Source organism: Styela clava, chromosome 9 (assembly GCF_964204865.1).
Source record: "Styela clava chromosome 9, kaStyClav1.hap1.2, whole genome shotgun sequence".
Taxonomy (NCBI): Eukaryota; Metazoa; Chordata; class Ascidiacea; order Stolidobranchia; family Styelidae; genus Styela; species Styela clava.
In genome coordinates this window covers 10,569,051-10,588,921 of record NC_135258.1, presented here as the reverse complement: position 1 = coordinate 10,588,921, position 19,871 = coordinate 10,569,051, and the positions used below count along the sequence as shown (strand labels likewise).

The following is a 19,871-nucleotide window of genomic DNA, read 5'->3' as shown; positions in this document are numbered from 1 at the left end:
ATCAAATTCGTGGTGAAGCATCACATGGTACCTATTTGCTATTTACCACTCATAGATACTTGTGAACCACGTAAGGGTGGGCAGTTAGTAACCAGCTTGCTTAAACTGGCGTGATTGCATTGTTCATCGTCCAATTACCCACAGAGTGTATAATACATGTGTATACACAGAGTTTGCTTTTTTAGAATTTCACGTTGATTAAAGAAGTGGTCGAACTATCAGTAGTACATTATTTTCCCACTCGACAGTTATGGTAAATTTTCATGAAACTGGTCAAGTAACCTGCTCTAATTTATATATATATATCTTTCCGCCGTAATTCAATATTACTCAATATACTCTTTACGTAAGCTAGTTATATTAATTTTTGATAAAAAATGCTGTCCCTGAACCACAGACCGCAATATATTTTATAATTCGTTTTAACTATGAATCTGAAATATGTCGAAATGAACCCGACGCTCCTCGAATGAGCACAATAGGTAGGTATTAAATATATAGCCTGACAATAGCAACACTTTTAATATTGTTTTCTGAACAACTTTTATTGCCCGATACAGTCAACGCGGCGTTATGCAAAGCATTGTATCTCGAGTTTAACAGTCATCAATCACAAAAAGTCACATCACGATAAACCGATGCAGGAAAAGCGACTACGAGATGAGAACAAGAAATCTGCTTCAATATTAGCATAACATTGCTCCAAAATATTTGAGAGATATTGAAAAAAAAAACGCCAATACAATCTGAATGGTATATTTCAAATAAAGAAAACAGAGTTTGGTCAAATACAGATAGATAGTAAATAGATTACATTACATACAAGTGTGAAGATTCACATAATACTGAAAATAAGATTCTTATAAAGAGCCGCCCGGGTATTCAAAAATTGTGAATGCGAAACCGAATCCCATCTATCCATTTGTAAGAACCATGAGATAAATATATACTTCAAGTATGAAAACAATACCATGTTACTAAATGAATATCCAACCTTCATTAAAATAAGAATCACTTCAGGGAAGATTGGTTATAGCCCAAAGCTTATATTGTGTGAATATGCTTGATATTGATATGTTCAATCATTAATTTATGCTGATTGAGACCAGTCAGAAACATCATAACAGATGGAAGTAGATAATAATGGACGGTGGTCAGGATAAATATCACTAAAATACGCTGTAAAAGTATTTGAAATAAACTTCACCTTACAAGAATGTGTATATTGTGCTATATAAATTCAATGAAAAAGCGATCGATCGTTTCAACATGGGTCAGAATAGTACACATTCTTTGTAAAATGCTATTCCTCAAGCAGTGACAAAAATACCACAACTGAATAGTCCTAGAGTTCAATAATTAAGAGTAAACAAGGCGTAAATACACTTTCAAATTCAGAAAATAAGAAGAAAGCAAAAGTAAACAGAAGAAAAGAGAGAGTAAAGAGCATATGGACTAGGTATGTCTATACCCACATAGGCTGGCACTCTAGAACTCTATTTACCAATATTGGAATTTAATCATGATGTGAAAAACAAGTTTCAAAAATTGAAAAACAGCAGTTTTGGTTAATAAGAATGCTTTTAAATGGAAATGAACTCAAATGCAATCAAAAAAATTTCTTTGGGTATCTAAAACACCGATCAACAAACTCATGTACTAAATTAGTTAGATTTATATTGTAAAGGCACGCACAAATTTGCCAACTTTATTTTCCTTTGATTTTCTAACTAATTGGCAAATTCTTCTTAAAATATTTTAGTCTTAATGAATGACTTTCATGAGACTTTACAAAGAGCATACAATATTCCATTGCCGTTCGCACACATTTCTCTTTGGTCATCATTTCTTACATAAAAATAATATCAATATTGCAAGGCTTACTTGAGGGATATAATACGCAGCCATATATTAGTGGAAAATATTTTAAGACTGAAAGACATGAACATGCTTCCTAAAACAAACCACTTGATGTGAAGCCGATGAAACGGGCACTAAGAGGTAAAGAAGAGTTAGACTAACTCAGTTAGAATTGATGATCTATTCATTCAAAAGATCGGAATAAACCTTCCCATTCCAGTTTTGGTACTGCCGTAGTGTGTGTATCAGGTTAGGGTTAGGCCATAATTTTATTCCGATTTTCCTTATTTTAGTTTTACTACGAGTTTGGAGACTATCTGTGTTAGCCAAGTGAATATCCCCCTGCCCATAGGTTCCGGCCCCTTTACACAACTTGGTGTAAAATGGGCGAACAAAATTAGCTACCTCCATATTGGTACACACACTTCTGAAGCGCCCAGGTTTTGACATAATAAAAACTGAGTAAAGTCAATGCATGAAAGCAAATTCATAAAAGCTTTAGGCTCATTAAAGCTTCATATTTGATACGGCAGCCTGAGCGTAATATACATAATAGAAGATTGTCACATTCCAGCGGTTTATCATAAAAAAGATCGTCAAAAATAATATGTTAAACAGCTGCCATATCTACATCAAAATTTAAACTTTGCCTTGAATGTCTTGGGTTAGGTCTGTCGACTGGTTGGCCAACGTTATCATCTCTGTTGCTTGGTCCTGGTAGGTCACCTGCAAGTGAAGATAGCTCTAAATAACTTTTTTGTCATGGCAGAAAAATATACATACAGAAAACTTCAAATGAGATTTAAACTTGCTGCATGAAAGCAATATGCAGGCAATGCTATTTTGTGACATAGAATACGAGTGTAAAAACATAATGAATAACTCTCAATTGTTCTTTAGCTAGTGATCGCACACAGAAGCAGTGGATATATACAGAATAAAGTGAGGAACAGGGGACACAAGAACAATCATGAATAGTCAATTTGTTGTTGAACTAACAACAGTGTTCTCATTAAACTAATGTTATTTCACCCTAAATTAATAACTGAAAAATCACTTTTGAATCAGCATTTATCTTAATAATTATCAAACTAGTTACTCCAATCGACATCGGTTAAGAGTAAACCGGAGGAGAAATAACCTGTGATGCCAACATATTCAGGTTTTGTTCGAAATTCTACATGATAAGAAGTTACGAGACCATTATAGGCGTCCAAATTTTATGGGATCTGGCCCTGGGTATGGTTAATTCCATATGAAAAACTCAATGTATAGAATAATTAAGTATTTTAAAAAAAAACTATTTTCTTCAATCCGTTTTATAAATCAAATACACAGGGAGAAAGAGTTTGAAGTCATGACATTGCAATTTTTGCTTTTTAAATTAAATATTCGCAACATGTATATTCAAATTTTCAAATTGATTAGTACATCAATATTTCATAATCTTCAAAATATGCTTGTTTTTCACACAAATATTTCAGAGAAGATATCACAAATTCTTGCAAAAATAGCCTTGTGTAAAAAAGAAACAGGAAAAGTTAAAAAAGTGTCACACTTACTCATTGAACTATCCATTGTTACTGGACTTCCGGTGCTGTTTTCCACTATACATTGAGGTTGCGTAAAATGTGGCAACACAGTTAAAGTGCACGCTCGAATCCCACCAAGCGCGGCAGGTAGAGAAAATGTTTTACTCCATTTATCTGACTCTGGATCATAGCATTGTACGATGTCAACCATGCATCGATTGTTCCATGAATATCCTCCTAGAAATCGTTAATGAATAATGTTAATGAATTTTAGAGCCTATTTCTAACTTGTCTGCAATACATTCAGCAATCTACTTGTACATAACCACGTCCCACGTCCTTCCAATGAAAACAATTAGTGGTTGGATATTGGGCAACGTATTTATTGCTCGTGATATATACAGGGTTGTCCGAAAGTAGGATAATATTCATTGATAACAAGTTATTTAATAACTGTTACCCTACTTTTTTCCCACACTATATATAGATAAATCGCAGTGGAGCTAAACTAGCTTATCACATTTTGAGGATCTGAGGAAATTGCATTTGTGTAATAAAAATACAAATTTTGTGTCGATTTTAATAATAGTGTGCCCACAAAGCCTTCTTATTGGCAGCGTTGGAATTTTTTGTGTGCAGTCGGATCGTGGTCGGAAGCAGGTTGGCCACCTGCTTGGTATAGAACAAACAGAACAAACAGAAACTTTTAATATGTGTATACTGAAAAAAATGATCCCTGACCAATTCCTTAAACATCCCGTCAATCACATATTTCGGCTTGAGGGAAAACTTAATGTGATCCAAAATATATATCATAAGGGATATAATAATAAAGCCTGAAATTCTCCAAAAAAACATAAAAAGAAGACTATTATGAAACCTAAAAAATTGTCTAACATTGGAAAAAGCTTTAAGCCTCTTAAACTCACCAGTAACAAATATTTTTTCTTTGAATACAGCTACACCCACATCGCTCTGCCCCGTTAACATAGGAGCTACAGCTGTCCATTGGTCAAGGTCTGGTGAATAATATTCACATTCTAATACATCATCATAGTCTGTAGTGCCTGAATAACACAAAAAGCAAGTATAAGTTTTTTAGCACACGGTGTGAATCATTTTGCTAGTTTCTTGTTGTCGTCGGTGAAAAAAATCCCTTCCTCTTGATAGAAATATCATGTTCGAAATGGAAATGCTGCATTGAAGGCTATTACTTTTATTTTCTCTAATGTTCCTCTAACCTCTCTGGCTCTCATTGTTTTACGCCAAATTTTACTGATTTTAGGAAAGTGATGAAATCATTGAGTTGATGAATTTCGACATTCTTAAAGTCGTGGGTGGCAATGGTAGCATAACAGACTTTGTACACAGTGCTGGTGTCCACATAATGCTGCTTAGCGAATAATTTTACCGCCAATCAGAAAAATTTAAAAAAAGTAGACAAACTCAAACCATTGTAGAGCAAAGTTATACCAAATGATTTTATGCATATTTAAAAATATTGTTAAACTATAATTTATAAGGATCTCATCTCATCAACCATGCTCCATATTGAAAATAATACTTATTCCGATATACCTTTAAAATGGTTCCCACCAATCACATACAACCTATCACGAACAGTTGTCATGCAATGTAAACCTCGGACTGTCGACATCTGGCGTCTAAAAACAGAGAATAGTCAATTAAATGTTGCAATCGAATCAAAGGAATAAACCTAAAAAATATCAGTGGGATTTTCATTGTCCAAAACAACAAGACTTTATTAATTAATAACTGAGAATATTCTCATATTCAATTGTGCAAACATGATTAATTCTCCAATAGACATTCAAAGCCGATCACACGCAAGAAAAATAAAAGTGGCATATACAAAACACTTTCAACACTAGCTGTTCGGGTGGGAATGCGGTCACCAGAGCAGAAATTTAGATTTGTTAGCGCACTGCAAATGTGGACATTTTTATTGATATTGATAACACGACAAACATGGTCTTTAGTTTTTAGATAAGCGTTTATAAAAACTTTAATGGGGGTGGTTGCAACGCCTTAGACCAGTGGTTCCCAAACTGGGGGTCATTTGACAATTTTAGGGGGATAATACAAAAGTTCAATATCTTATTTCTTTTGTAATTACCGATTTTTGTTGGTCTACGGGAAAACCAGTCGTGCAGTGTTAGGCAGGCAAACGGAGATCTAGGCAGCCAACATTGTTATGTCACAATGCAGTCAGGAGTGCGGCTGGCAGAGACATCATAACAATTGGACTGGGAGGAGTGATGGTGTTTTCTCCATTTTTGCTCATGCTTAGTGATAATGATATGAATCAGAAATTCAAGGCTCAAAATTGACTTTGCAAAGACAGATTGCAAAATTTTGGTTGGCCTATAACCTGAATGTTCCATCATTTTCAGGGAAGGATTAAAATTTTTTGACCTAATGTCCTCCGAGTTTACGAAAGGGGTAATTAGGCTTTTGGTAAATCGATTTTGGGGTAACTATACTAAAAAGTTTGGGAACCACTGCCTCAGACAGTGGGAACATAAAACTTGTATTCGTTGAATGGAAATTCCACAAAGATAAAAATTCAAGATATTCAACTGTTATTTTCAGGTGAACATTTTATAAACAAAATACAATACCTTTGTTCCCATTTATCGGTGATAGGATCATAGCATAATAATTCCTTCTGGAAAGAGTCATGTGTAATTCCACCAGATATATACATTTTACCATTGTAGACTGTACCTGGAAAAAGAAGGTGCTTGAGTCAGCGATATCAGACATTGAATTAATTATATCAATACTCAAATAGTAAGACATTCTATCATTTAACTTGAATATTATACATAATTTGAAATTTTAGTACAACAATGATTCAAAATTGATTTTATGTACCGACTTTGAAGTAGTAAAGATTAGGTAGATGCAACATTATGGATAATATTATACACATGACTACTCAATTCAAATGGCTTTATTGATGTCTAACGAGCAAATTGTATAAATCAGCATGATATTTTCGGAACACTCATTTGGCCTATGGTGGTATGTTTTATTCTAGCACAAAATTAGAACATAAAATTAGTATGCTGTCTGTAATCTACGAAATCTGGATAATGATAAATAATGTAAGATGGCACAAAAATTGGGAAACCAAATTTTTTATATAATGGGAAATGTGCTGCACGCGAATCAAATTAAAATATTAATAAAATTAGAAAGATAACAGTGATATTTGCCCCATAATATAGGAACACAAGGTCTTGTAACAATGTAATGTGGTTTCTGTGGCATTTTGTACACATTTTGTCAAGTTAACATATGGCCTTGATTGTGTGAAAAGAACGGAATTCAACTAAACCAATCTGTGCCTAAGATGAAATTACAGCTCCAAATCTGTCACGAGAGAGTAAAAAATGTTTGTGGTGTATCACGCCGCATTAGAAAGGATTGTAAGGTATGTAGCATGAGAAATAACCAGTGCCGGCAACCAAATCCTTTATAGGTAATGAACCCTATCAGCAATCTGGCATATGATACAAATTTCTATTGACTAAAACAGTATTTATTCTGACTCAAGCTTATTCAAGTGTTGTTGAGTGGGACAATATTAAGTGACAAAATCATGTTCAATCAAGCATAGGTCGCAGGCAAGGCAGTGAGGTAGATCGAAGGCCCATGTTTGATCAAGATACATCCGTCAGAGCGGCTCAAGGGAAATATAATGGCATATAGATAAAAGAGGATGCTGACTAAGTATTGCCTTACAATAGATCTCAAATTTCAGTTGTCTTGATTCGACTGGTTCTTTTTGAACAATTAAATACCCTGGGAAGGATTTAAAATTTATAGACACAGTCCTACTGCCTACTGGCGTCGGAACTGGTGCCAAGGTTGCTGTAATAGATGAAGCTGAAGCTACTAAATTTGATTCAATTACTTGTTATTAATATTGAGAATTTCCTGAAACTTCATAAAATATTGGAATCTCTATCTTTTCTGCTTGTAATTTTTTGTTTTTTTTCAATAGGTAATTAATTTCTAATATTAATTTCAAAGTTAAACACGTATAATAAAAAGTTTTGAGGTTAATTTCAAAATTTGAAACCACTATATCAGGGTTGGGCAATTACTTTTCTGAGTGGAATATGAAAAACTATGAATAAAAAAACAGTTTACTTATAACAGCTAGGCTAACAATTATGTAATAATAAGCACAATGTACCAATCAGAGTCAATATGACATTATTTTCATCGATATTATCAATAGAAACTTATATCCATAAAAACTATAGTCATAATTTCAGCAGACACAAGTGGGCCCAATGAAGCAGTTTGATGGGCCGGATCCGGCCAGTAATTTGCCCACCCCTGCTTTATATCATCCCACTGTCGCAAAATTGCATTGCATATCACGAAACATCAATGTCTATAAAGACGTAGCAAAATGAAGCTCTGTTGTTGGAGTAAAAGTTCGAATATACTGTGTTTTCGGAGCTAGGGGGTGGAGCAAAAAAGTTTCTGATAAACTTATATTAGTTATGTAAATAAATACCTGCATGTCCATAATGTGGTTCCCTCATTTTTTCAACAAATGTCCATTCATTAAATTGTGGATTATAGCATTCAACATTGGATAATTCACCTGCTGCATTACGTCCACCTACTGCATACAACTTCCCATCGATTGCACTAGACATAAGATGAAGATATATTACACATAATGCAGTAGGATGTAGAAGATTAAAATTATTGAATTGAGCATTCCAAGATTGTAAATTGGCATATAATCTTATAAGTTATAATATAAATCAATTTTTAACTTGGTATGAGAAAACAAATATTGATTGGTCAAATTGAGTTGTTGAGTGTCCTGGTTCATAAGCAGAAATGTTATTTTTAATACTTTAATAAGATCACTTCATTTGAGTGTAAGCAAATAGTTTAAATTATGGCAAATAGGAAAGTTTCACACGAATGCAAAAGCTCCCTATGTCTGAATGTTTTGTGTTTATATATACGATCATAATATAAGAAAAAATAAATTTTAAAATAATAAAAATATTTTTTTATAAAGTGAGCCATCGGGTGTGAAACAAGCGAAAAAATAGATGCCACATGTTTGAAGAAAACCATATAAAAATTGGAAAAATGGTAAAAAAAAATGGAAAAATTGTCATGATGTTACAGCAGTAACCGTGTATTATATCCCACCCATAGTTCATCTGAGTTTAAGACCATTTCTGCATTCCTTTGAATTATTTACAAAAGAAAAGTAATGGTTGAACGATAACTACATAACAACAAGGCTAGCACAGATGTTTGAATATAATAACATGTTGAAGAAAAAGGGCTCTTTAGCTTGAAAGAGACATTCCAAATCCTTAAATTGACATATGGTTTCCCACTTGGATAAGAAAGGAATTAATGTATGAATTTACCCCAGGGAACGAAGGGTGCAAAAATTGGATAGACTATGCAGAACCTAAAAAACTACGGTCATTCCTAATTTTGTCAGCATCTTTCTCCTTTCCTATCAGTTGCTTGCATAGAGACTTGTTCAGGGTGAAAATGTAACTTGACCAACAAAAAATCTTCTTCAGGACATAATGAATTAAAAAAAAAATCATAAACAAAGATTAGACAGATAAATAGTAATATCATAATCTCTTTCCACAGAATAACGAGTATATTTGTAAGCTATTCGATTCGATAAGCTGTTCGATAAGAATTGAGACTATGATCAAACGATAGCTAACGCCAAATATACTTGCTATTTTGTGAAACGAGATTATACTATTCTTATTTATTTATCCTTATACTAATATCTCGTTCAAGCACCCTCGTGACGAACACATACGAATCCGAAGTACAAAATAAACAAGGAGAAAGGACTTGCAGTTCAATAAAACACATATCCTAGTACCCTAGGGTTTATTACCCCAGGGTTTATTACAAATTCGAGAATAACAAACTTTTATAAATTTTCAATAGAGCACAATCAATCACATTATTTTGAATAATCTGAGCATAGGCAGCAACACAATCTTCATTTTCCCACACCAAAAATCATATGGAACAGAATTACTGTCAAAATGTTATCAACACCCAGACTAATTGATGTCTGTGGGTGTGTGAAAGTACACAGGGTGATAGCACTAAAGTTTTAGAATTCCTGTCAAGTGAAGCGATGCCACACAGGAGGTATGTAGTTTCGTATGACAAGGAGAAAATTCCAAGGTTGATTTAAAATAGTAAACCCATAGAAATAACACAAATAATTTATTTTGGAAACCCAAAAACGAGGTCAATTTATTTTTTTTTAAATGTGATAATCAAAACATATTTTCCATTTATGATATTTAGTTTTATAATTTGTCTTCAAATAATCGTCCTGTTTTTCACAGTTGAATTCAGATTTCCAGACACAGACTTCCTATTTTAAGTGGACACTGGTAATTATATGTCATTATAAAATATGTTACACAAAAAATAACCTTGGATAATGCTGTATCTATCATGGCTCACAATTTACAATCATACATACATAGAATTTTATACAGTAATCTTCCATTATAGAGCTAGTTTTCATAGAAAGGATTTTCAAATAATAATTGTTGAAATGACAATGCTGGCATTTAAAGTGGAATCTTTTGTCATTAAGTTGGTGAGGAAATATTAAATACTGTGTTTAATAACATTATGAGTATGGCGTCGATGACGAACGAATATAAGAATCAAATCTGAATTAATTATATTTGAAATTCTTGATTTAATAATGAATAATTCAGAATACCTTCATCTGAAAACTTGTTATTTTAGGAAATCAAAGGCTTACGTATGACAGTACAGGATGTCTATAAAGTCCCTTTACAGTTTCAATTTTGTTATGAAGTCAATTCTTATTAAATCTTAATAACCAGGTATGTTATTTTTTAATCTGTAATTGTTCAAGTATTTTTACTTCATTAATACATCTGTGAGAGCCAAAACAATATAATTATGGTATCCATAAATTCCCTTTGCTATTTAAAAAAAAAATAAAAGGACTTTATGGGCACCCGATATGATGAAGACGTTTAGTTCGTCTATTTAAAACTGATAATGATAAAAATAGAAAACTAAAAAATTACTGTTTATCTGTGACTTTGCTGCTGAGTTTCCAATGGAAACTTATTGCTTATCCATATTCAATTCTGTGTGTTGCTTGTTGTATATTATATTTAATATAGTCCCAAAACCATTACTATATAGGCCCTATTAAAAATATCATATTAATAAATGTATTTGGAAAAAGTTTAGATTTGGCCATCCTTGTTGCATAAATTAAACACTGTATCATTAATAACAGCAAAATTGGTATTATCAACTACCGTAATTGAAAATAAAACAGTGAACAATAAAAAATATTAATTCAAATACCTCAGATGAAAAAATGTTCTCTTTTCATTCAAAGATCGAACTTTTATCCATTGATTATATCGTGGATCATATCTGAATACTGTGTCAACGGCTGTCTTTCCTTTTGTGTCATAATTACTTTGTCCACCGACAACAAAAAGGAAATTTCCAATGACTGCAATACCGTGCTGGTATCTAGATAATATAAAAGAAATGAAAGTCATCAAATGTTTTTGTATGTATTGCAAAATTTTTTTTAACTATAAGCGGAAGTGAATTATCACCAGAGATACAAAAGACAAAAATTTGTTAAATGTATTTGGACACATATTCAAAAATGAAAAAAAAAAAAATAAATCATATTCCTTTTCTCTATACTAAATAAAGGCGTAAAAATTATGTCACACAAAAAGATGACTTGACTATGGATTTCTTCTATCATTTGAAAATGTAGGATTCAATATTATTCATAGAAAAACTGTCAGAACATGTTCATGTTTTGAGAAAAAACAAAAATGAAAATAATTTTTTAGTTAGCTATTACCTCATAGGCCTACTGAAGTGAAGTGTTTACCAAACAATACAAAATCCAGCAACTTCTATCAAAATCCTAGCAAATGTATAATAAAGATACATTGGCTGTTAAAATCAACCCAGTAGAGTGATATTGGCCCAAAAATAGAACCAAAATTAAGGCATAAGTCAGTGTTTAATTTAGAAATAAAACAAATAAGCCAGTTCAAAATCGTTGGCGCAGAAAAAGAAACTAACACCGAGCCATTATCTTCAAAAGCTAACAACAAATAAAGTAATGGTCGATGACCTATTGTCAGGCACGCGTGAAAAGAGCCACAGCTGGTGTGAGACCGAATGACAGGAGATTGGGCAGACATCAACAAATTGAAACCTTTACACAGATCAATAAAAATGTAAGGGTTACCTATCACCTTTAATTTACTCAGTTACATAATACTGAATTGAAACAATCTAGTTAGAAAAAACTAGCATAGCCGCTATTGGCTAGCAATGAAGCATGCCCTCAAGGTAAGACCACTGTATATAAGGAACATAGAAAACAGATTGACATTTCTAAGAAATGTATTTATTATAGTCATTATGTCCTAAACTTGATAAACTTTGAAAAAATTGAAAAATTATTCTTGGTCATACAGTTGGTGCATAGACTCCAGCTGAGCAAAGTAATGCAAATTGGAATGTCGTAGCAATATTGATATGTTGTTTTAATATGACAATTGTTGTTTGGTAAAATGCTGTTGTTGTTAAGATTATTCTTCTTCTTGTTGTTAGGAAAAATTCGATTTTCTCATTTATTGTTGGAACTAATATTTTGAAATTTTCAGTGGTTAAAGATTGTTGCTGTCGTTAGATGGCCATTACTTTTTATTTTTGTCATCTTATTGGTGGATACAGAACCACAGAAACATAGACAAAGTGGAAGCTACTCCTAATTGACCACATTTTTGCAAAATAACAAGCCCGGAATGTTCAATACAATATTAATCTAGAATGCGAGTGAATATTGTTATTTGTTAGTTGTCTTGTCTTTCCTCAAAAATAGATAATTGAACATAATATAGTGATGTGGTCAATAGGACAGTAACCTTGAGTTTTCCATCGGCGCTAGGTTGATCCATCTTTTCGACCTTTCGTCGAATATTCTCAAATCCATAGAGACATCCAATTGATGACGCAATACTCCACCTGTGAAAATTGAGGAATAAGTTATTGAATACAGAATCGTCAATATAGATAATGATAGGCCTTAATATCAGGGATCTGATGTTTAATATGAATTGTACAAAAATATGTGCTCCCGTAGTATGTGTACCAGGTTAAGGCTAGACCATAATTTTATTCCGATTTTCCTTATTTTAGTGCTATTACGAGTCCGGGGACTGTCTGTGTTAGCCAAGTGAATATCCCCCCTGCGCATAGGTTTCAGCCCCTTTACACGACTTGATGTAAAATAGGTGAACCAATTAGCTACCTCCATATTGGTACACAATACCGCTGGAGAGCCCAAAAATTTACTCAAAACAAGGTTATAAGCACTACCTCATAAGTAGCATTAATAGAAAACAGTCACGCAAAAAAAAATGACAAGATTAAAACAATATTCAAGGTTAACAAATTAACATTACATGGATTTCAACTCATATTGATTGAAAAATCTATAAAGACATTAAGTTATTGTAATGTAGAGGGAAAATTCAATTTGGTAGAAAATCAGTGTTATTCTTAGCTAATAATAAACTATAATTTGAGAAAATATACCTTGTAACCTAATAAAAAAATGTTATGAAGTTTTTGAATTGAGTTGATAACCAAAGTGTGGGCAACATGAAATATTTATATTTATACATATGCAATTGTTAGCTTAGAAGTCTGTTTTTGAACTTCCTTTTATTAAACAGTTTGAGATAAGTTATACATTTCTGAAAAATTACAAAAAAAAAAGTTATTTCACAGGTAGTTGTTTCAATGTATTTCAAATCTTTTATAAACTATGGACATTCGTTTTATAATTTCATTTGAGAAAATCAATGTGGACAACTTACCTAGAGTAACAAGATGTGTTGCATCACTTCTTATACTTGTTCTATTACTTTGTAATATTGGTTGCATATATGGCACCATTCGATATGTTGAAGCCTCAAGTAATAATGCCATACAGTCTTTGTTATTCCGCATGAAATCCACAGACTGGAAAAACATAATAAAAGTAAAATTATTTATGCCAGGTCGTTATCACATTTTTAAACACAATTTGAATACAAAAATAGCAAAAAAATATTTTGGATTTGATGAATATAACAATAAGTGGATGCCCATTTCTTTACCTTACAATCAGCAAAGCTATTAATTTTGTTTTTGTTTCTTTAATTGAAGAAATTCGGAAGGTTGCACGTACTTGCTAATACGTGATGGAGACTGATGGAATACTTTTGGTATAAAAATTTTAATGACATTGAATGGATGTGACCCAGCTAACTAAGAATATTGCTGTCCTATTAATTCAAAAAGGTTAGATATACAAAATTCGATTTGCATGTACATAGCCTAATTTATGTTGCATATAACCAATATTACTGTGGATAGCCGAGTTTTAAACAAATACAAAATTTCAATATGATGTCTAAAAACATAAAAACACTATCAGCGTATGTATTGTATGTATCAATTGATTAATATAATTAATTGTCAATAATTGATTGATCGACTGAATTTGTCTCACCTGGACATGTGTGATAAGGTCATTTGGTGCAATAAGAGGAAATCGAATGTGTTCCATGATTCGTGCTGCGTATTGTGCTCGATTTTCAAGATCATATTTCAACCATCGTTTCGCAGCGTTAAATAAATTGAGTTCACTACAATCCTAAATTGAAATGTGATTGTTGAAAAAATTACAGGTCTAATTTACGCAATTCAAAAAAATGGACATAAAATTGCGGCAATAAAATATAATTTCATATCAAACAAGTTTTATACCAATAATATATCAGACGACAGACATGTCATATAATCAGATGATATCTTACCTTCAGGCTGTTGCTTGATAACAAAAATGTGAATCTTTCAATTGGCAATTTATTGAAATCGAAAACTTGATTGAAATGCTGAAGCATGAAACTGTTCACATAACTATCGACAGCTTCCAGATTATAAGCATTAGCAATGTGGCCGATATCAAGACAATTGTCTAAAGTTACTTCTCCCATCAAGAATTCCTGAAAGAAAAGAAGGGGATTAGTAAGATCATAAATATTGTAATATAAAACAAACATATTACTCTGACACAAAGAAAATGTAAAAACAAATGGTTATAATCTGTTTATATAGCAAAGATGATTGGGGCGGGATTTGCTACTGGTTATAGATAAAACTGGTTTTTATATCACTATTACAATTCAAAAAGTTTGTTTAATTCTTTATTATCAATAGACTTTTTTCATTATTCTTTATTGATTTTGTGTGAATGGAAAGGGATTATTAACCGAGGAATATAGAGATATGACAACCCAGCAAAAAATGTTTATTTTCACCATTATGTTATTTAGTGATTAGTGAATCAATAAAAAGAATTGTACGCAGACAGAAATTTTGAGAACAGAAGGATGCACCCTTTCTGTATATGTCACAATAATATAAAGACAAATAATACCAGCGGTTGTATAACTTTATAACTGAAGTTTATTATTAGTGAATAAAAATTTACATTCCACTGCCCCCTTGACGCTTACACAAACATGTCTAGATTTAACATAAATAAATACCGTAAATATTGTCAGTACTCTTAGAACTCACAGTAATATGAGAGTATAATATTCAAATACTGTAAATTTCGTGCATAGCTATGACTGTGTTAGATAAATATTTGGAGAGTATGATACAAATTTTATTACTACTTCTCTATTTTCAATACAAATGATTCACCAGGACAATGAAAATAAAGAGTATTTGAGATACCAAATGAAACCAGGTAGAAATAAAATTATGTCATTCACAGTGCTTTCAAATACCAAGGAAAGTATGCTACATCTCATCACTTCTGTACATTAGTCCAAAGCCATTGGCCCAACAAGTATAAATTTATATGAAACACCATGGATGGATTGATGAATAAAGTTATTTCCACTGGTTTCAGGTTCAATTACATATTATACAATGGTAAACTCTATGACATAGGTTCTCGAAGGGCTCCGTCAGAGAAACCCAGGGGTTTCGAGAACTTTTCATTTACTTATTAAAATACTGGATATGTTATAAATACAAAGCAGCAAATACATCCGAGTCATTGAATAAAGTAATTTTAGTTTCGTCAGGGACATTTATCGGAAATAAAAATAAGTTTTTTTGTTTTTATTTGTATATATTTATTGTGGATTTGTGGTGCCCGTGAATAATAGCCACCTTCTTCACAGGCTCTGTAACACCAAAAGTTTGAGTACCCCTCCGCTATGGTACGTTTTATACATCAGAAAATTGGTTAGATGTATGTGTTCATAGAATGACAGTCGAAGGCTGACATGACGGTACTTCCATAGCGTGTGTACCAGGTTAGGGTTGGGTGATAACTTTATCCAGATTTTCCTTATTTTAGTTCGATTACGAGTTCGGGGACTGTCTGTGTTAGCCAAGTGAATATACCCCCTGCCTATATGTTCACTCACTTTACACAACTTGATGTAAAGTCAGCAAATAAAATTAGCTACCTCCATATTGGCAAACACACTTCTAGACAACAACATGACTATGTAATAATATATTATGAAGCGAATAAGATTGAGCCATAGACTAGAGCCTTCAATAGTAACATTGTTTCAGACCACATTCTATATTTATAATTATTTTCATTATTGAATTGAATTTTATTAACTTCATGAAATTAACAGTGAAAGTATTGTCATTGAATTCCATAATCCTACGTAATTCTACACAGAACATGAATTAATATTACGCATGAATGGATCATTGACGTTTATTGATAGAGAACTGATACTTAATAAAATTGAAGTCATTATAAAACATCTGTTCTTTCATTAAAAGCAATAATTGGTTGAGCTTAGTGTAAATTAGGTTCTTATACAGGATAAACAGGAATTACATTTTACTATCATTACCACCCAGCATAAGATATGAATCCACATCAAATAATCAGTTTTTTCATAAGCAAATATAGAAATTTTTAACCCTCAAATTAATGCCTCTTGATATAATATATGACTGATATTGTACAAAATATAGTATGTGTCCTGTAAAGATGTATACCTTTATCAAACATTGATTAAAAAACAGGAAATGAAGTGGGATTACAACATTTGAAATGACATTTGAGTTGATTACTATATTTTTTGTATGTTGTTCAATAAAAGTTCAATAAAACTCATTGTTTCAACTAGTTATTCTATGTCATATGCCACTGGGACAATGGGTGTAACAATCAGTCAGGGAATCAGAATTCATATCCTCCAATGACATTTGTATAAACATTATCGTTGAATCATTTCCTCTTGTAACTTCACAATGAAATGTTAATAAACCGATGCCTATACTTTATCAACTATTTATAGGTCAAATGAAGTTCAGAGTCAATTTTGGAAATGTCATTACGATTGCTAAAGCCAACAAAGTTTATGAGATTACCGGTAATCAACGCAAGAGTTTCAAGACCAAAGGGCAAATGTATCAAAAAAGTTAGAAATTACAAATCAAAAATGTTTTTTTCCACAATCTCAAAACACTTGTTTTCCCTATTTTGGGTCGAAATCTGGTTTTCAGTATTTTCAATTTAGTGTAAATAAAAAATTAAATAAGGAATACCTTGCAAAAATCCAAGACGGGCATCACTTGTAAATGTGAAGCAGCGGCAAGAATATCTTGAATATTGTCCAGAGATAGAACTATGTTTCCACTGTAGATAAATTCTAATACTTTTTCCAATCCAGTTGCGGTTACGCCATGTAGTTCAACACTTCCTGCCACTCGTTCTCTCATTTCCGACGTAAACATAGCTGAAATAAATACCCAAGATATTGAAAATATTTTCCTTTGAAAATGTAGAGTTCAAAAAAGAAATGAAACAGAAAGAGACCTTGTAAATATGGTTATATTAAAACGGTACATACAAACGATCTAGCCTTGGGGGAGAATCTTGATATGATCCCAATATTGTTTTGAAATTCCAACTATCATGCAGAATAGATTGCAATTTCAAACAGTTAAAACACATCTTTATTACACAAAATATAATATATACATAGACTCAAGAGGAAATAACAAATACCAATATAATCATAAAAATAACATAATAATATTAATAATCTATTTGACAGTGAAGTCAAGATATATCTGTGCACCATAACTTACTTCACTAAAGTGAATATTTCTGGAATTGACGGCAGATGAAAAATTCAATGAGAAACCAGTGTTTGTCTCACATATATCTTATACCTTGACTTCAATTAAAGTTTGCTCAAACTAAACGTTGCGGACATTGTTAATAAAAGGCATTGAAATCAAAACTGGTAAATTCAATATTTTTTGTTAATACTTGTTGAATCAGAGCCATATGTGCAGGGAGTTTTGATCTTTCATAATTCAAGTTTTAGGAAAGAATTGAGATAGGAAAGTTTCAAGCAACAAATGATAATCTAATAGCTATATATACGCTTATATCATTGTGAATTGTGATATACCAGTATATAGCCAAAAATATCGAAAAACTCAACACTGACATGAAAGATTTACTGGGCTGGAGTCAAACGCTTTCAAATGCTAGATTTGGAGGTCAATCCAAATTTGGGAATGATAGCTAGGTAATTAAACTGAATGAAAAGCACAAAATATGCATGATGGCCTGGTGGATAACTCTATTGGCATTACAAGGTTGAAATGCCGTGACCACCACCTCACCCATGGTGTAATAAATTGGGTAGCCAATGCCAAACCAGAAAGATTACAGCCATTCAACAAACAGTAGTTTTTTACATATTTTAAGATGTCAGTGAATGCTTGTACGGGGCCTTGTCTGGAGTGAAAGGCTTGAATGAGCATCGGCATAAATAAATCTTGACACCATTTATCTGGATAATATTCAATTTAATGAAAACAGTGAAAATATTCCATTTCTACCTACAATATTATGAAATTGCATTGGAAGATATAAATTTATTGACAAATTGGTACCATAGTTGAAAGTATAATAAATATTAGTACCTCGAAAATAATCCGATGCTGAAGCTAAGAGAGCTTTATGAACATTGAATGAGGAACCATCGGCACACAGAGTAACATCGCACAAGGCATGCAGATCACGTAATTGATGAAATCCTCTTAAAATAGTCGGTGAATAAGTACTTGATGAGAAAGCTTTATTCGTTGATGACAGTGTAGTGACGGATTCTTGCTTGGATTCTAAAAAACGTGAAAAATGTTCATTTTCAAATGAGGTGAATGTTTTGGAATTTTACAGTTAATTACCGCGAAATTATGCAATTTCAGTTGATTTGTACTATTTCTTTGATTAATGAATAAAATTATTTGCATAATGTTCAGATGTTCAAAAGTAATATCTGAGCCATCGAAAAAAAATTTATGCACCCAGCAATCACAACTACAGAACTACCGACTGACAGAACTCAAAAACTATGGCAAACTAAGATTAGAATTTCAGAATTTAGGTATGATCTTTGGGGTCTCATGTAGTTTCGTACCTACAGACCTAATATACTGCTAGTGAGCGTAGCATAACAATTGTTTCACATTTCAATCCTAACCCCCACCTGACTACGCCGTTCAAAAATAACAACATTACGACGTCACAGTCACGTAATAGACCCTTCAAACCATACAAACTGCCATCCAAGACGCGCAGACGAGCACCCGAAATCGAACAGGTATTTCTGTATTTCTCTCGTTTTCTCGTCACTACGATCCCAATAGGAGAGAGATCGGTGACGTTAGTCAGTTCTTTATCGTCGGCACCGATGCCATTTCGGGCGATTGTACGTATATTTCAGTATTTGGAAAGCTCTATGACGTGATCGTGATGTCGTAGTGATGTAATTTTTGGATCGCATAGTCAGATGGGGGTTACAGGGTTAGGATTGTCATATCAAAAAATTGTTATGCTACGCCTACTAGAAGTACGTTAGGTACGAAACTACACAAGACCCGATCTAGGTTATAACTTACAGACTTAAATAAAAATCATTGACTTACCTCGTTTTGATTGAAACTTGCCTTGAAGGCTGTGCATAATGTTTCCTTTTACAAATTCCGACCAAAACAGCTCTAATATATGGGTTCTGACTAAGTAAAATAGAAAAATATGTATTTCCAGATTCTGAGATTTCAGTTTCCAGGACTCAGAAGGAAGGAAGGTAGACTACTGATTTAATGACATAGACTACAGTCTGTAACAGACATAGACCAGTAGTCTACCGATTGAATAAACTGTCAGTCTGTACCGCCGGTACCGGTACCGTACTGATGTGACCAACAGACTAGAGACTGCCAGATACTGCAGTACGGTACTGGGATACCGGTACG

At 32.7% G+C, this 19,871-nt stretch overlaps 1 protein-coding gene across 1 annotated transcript; it reads right to left on the bottom strand.

Annotated features, from left to right (window-relative positions):
• Window positions 1-740: 740 nt before the first annotated feature.
• Window positions 741-19,722, bottom strand: LOC120338800 (kelch-like protein 9). Its single transcript, XM_039406754.2, has 14 exons — window positions 19,542-19,722; window positions 18,537-18,734; window positions 17,142-17,332; window positions 14,360-14,548; window positions 14,053-14,196; window positions 13,376-13,520; window positions 12,419-12,518; window positions 10,818-10,991; window positions 7,951-8,087; window positions 6,035-6,140; window positions 4,971-5,056; window positions 4,322-4,459; window positions 3,423-3,629; window positions 741-2,586 (listed from the first exon to the last, which is right to left on the bottom strand). Exons 1-14 carry the CDS (start codon window positions 19,576-19,578, stop codon window positions 2,471-2,473), a joined length of 1,968 nt encoding a protein of 655 aa, XP_039262688.1. The 5' UTR covers window positions 19,579-19,722; the 3' UTR covers window positions 741-2,470.
• Between the last annotated feature and the right edge of the window lie 149 nt (window positions 19,723-19,871).

What these genes read in the sequence shown, in the direction of transcription:
- LOC120338800 (XM_039406754.2), bottom strand. Translation starts at nt 19,578, where the DNA reads ATGCACAGCCTTCAAGGCAAGTTTCAATCAAAACGAG. An exon ending in GCGCCGATGGAAAACTCAAG is followed by an intron (nt 10,992 to 12,418) that starts GTTACTGTCCTA and finishes TATATTATCTAG; the next exon opens with ATACCAGCACGGTATTGCAG. An exon ending in AGAACATTTTTTCATCTGAG is followed by an intron (nt 8,088 to 10,817) that starts GTATTTGAATTA and finishes TCTTATGTCTAG; the next exon opens with TGCAATCGATGGGAAGTTGT.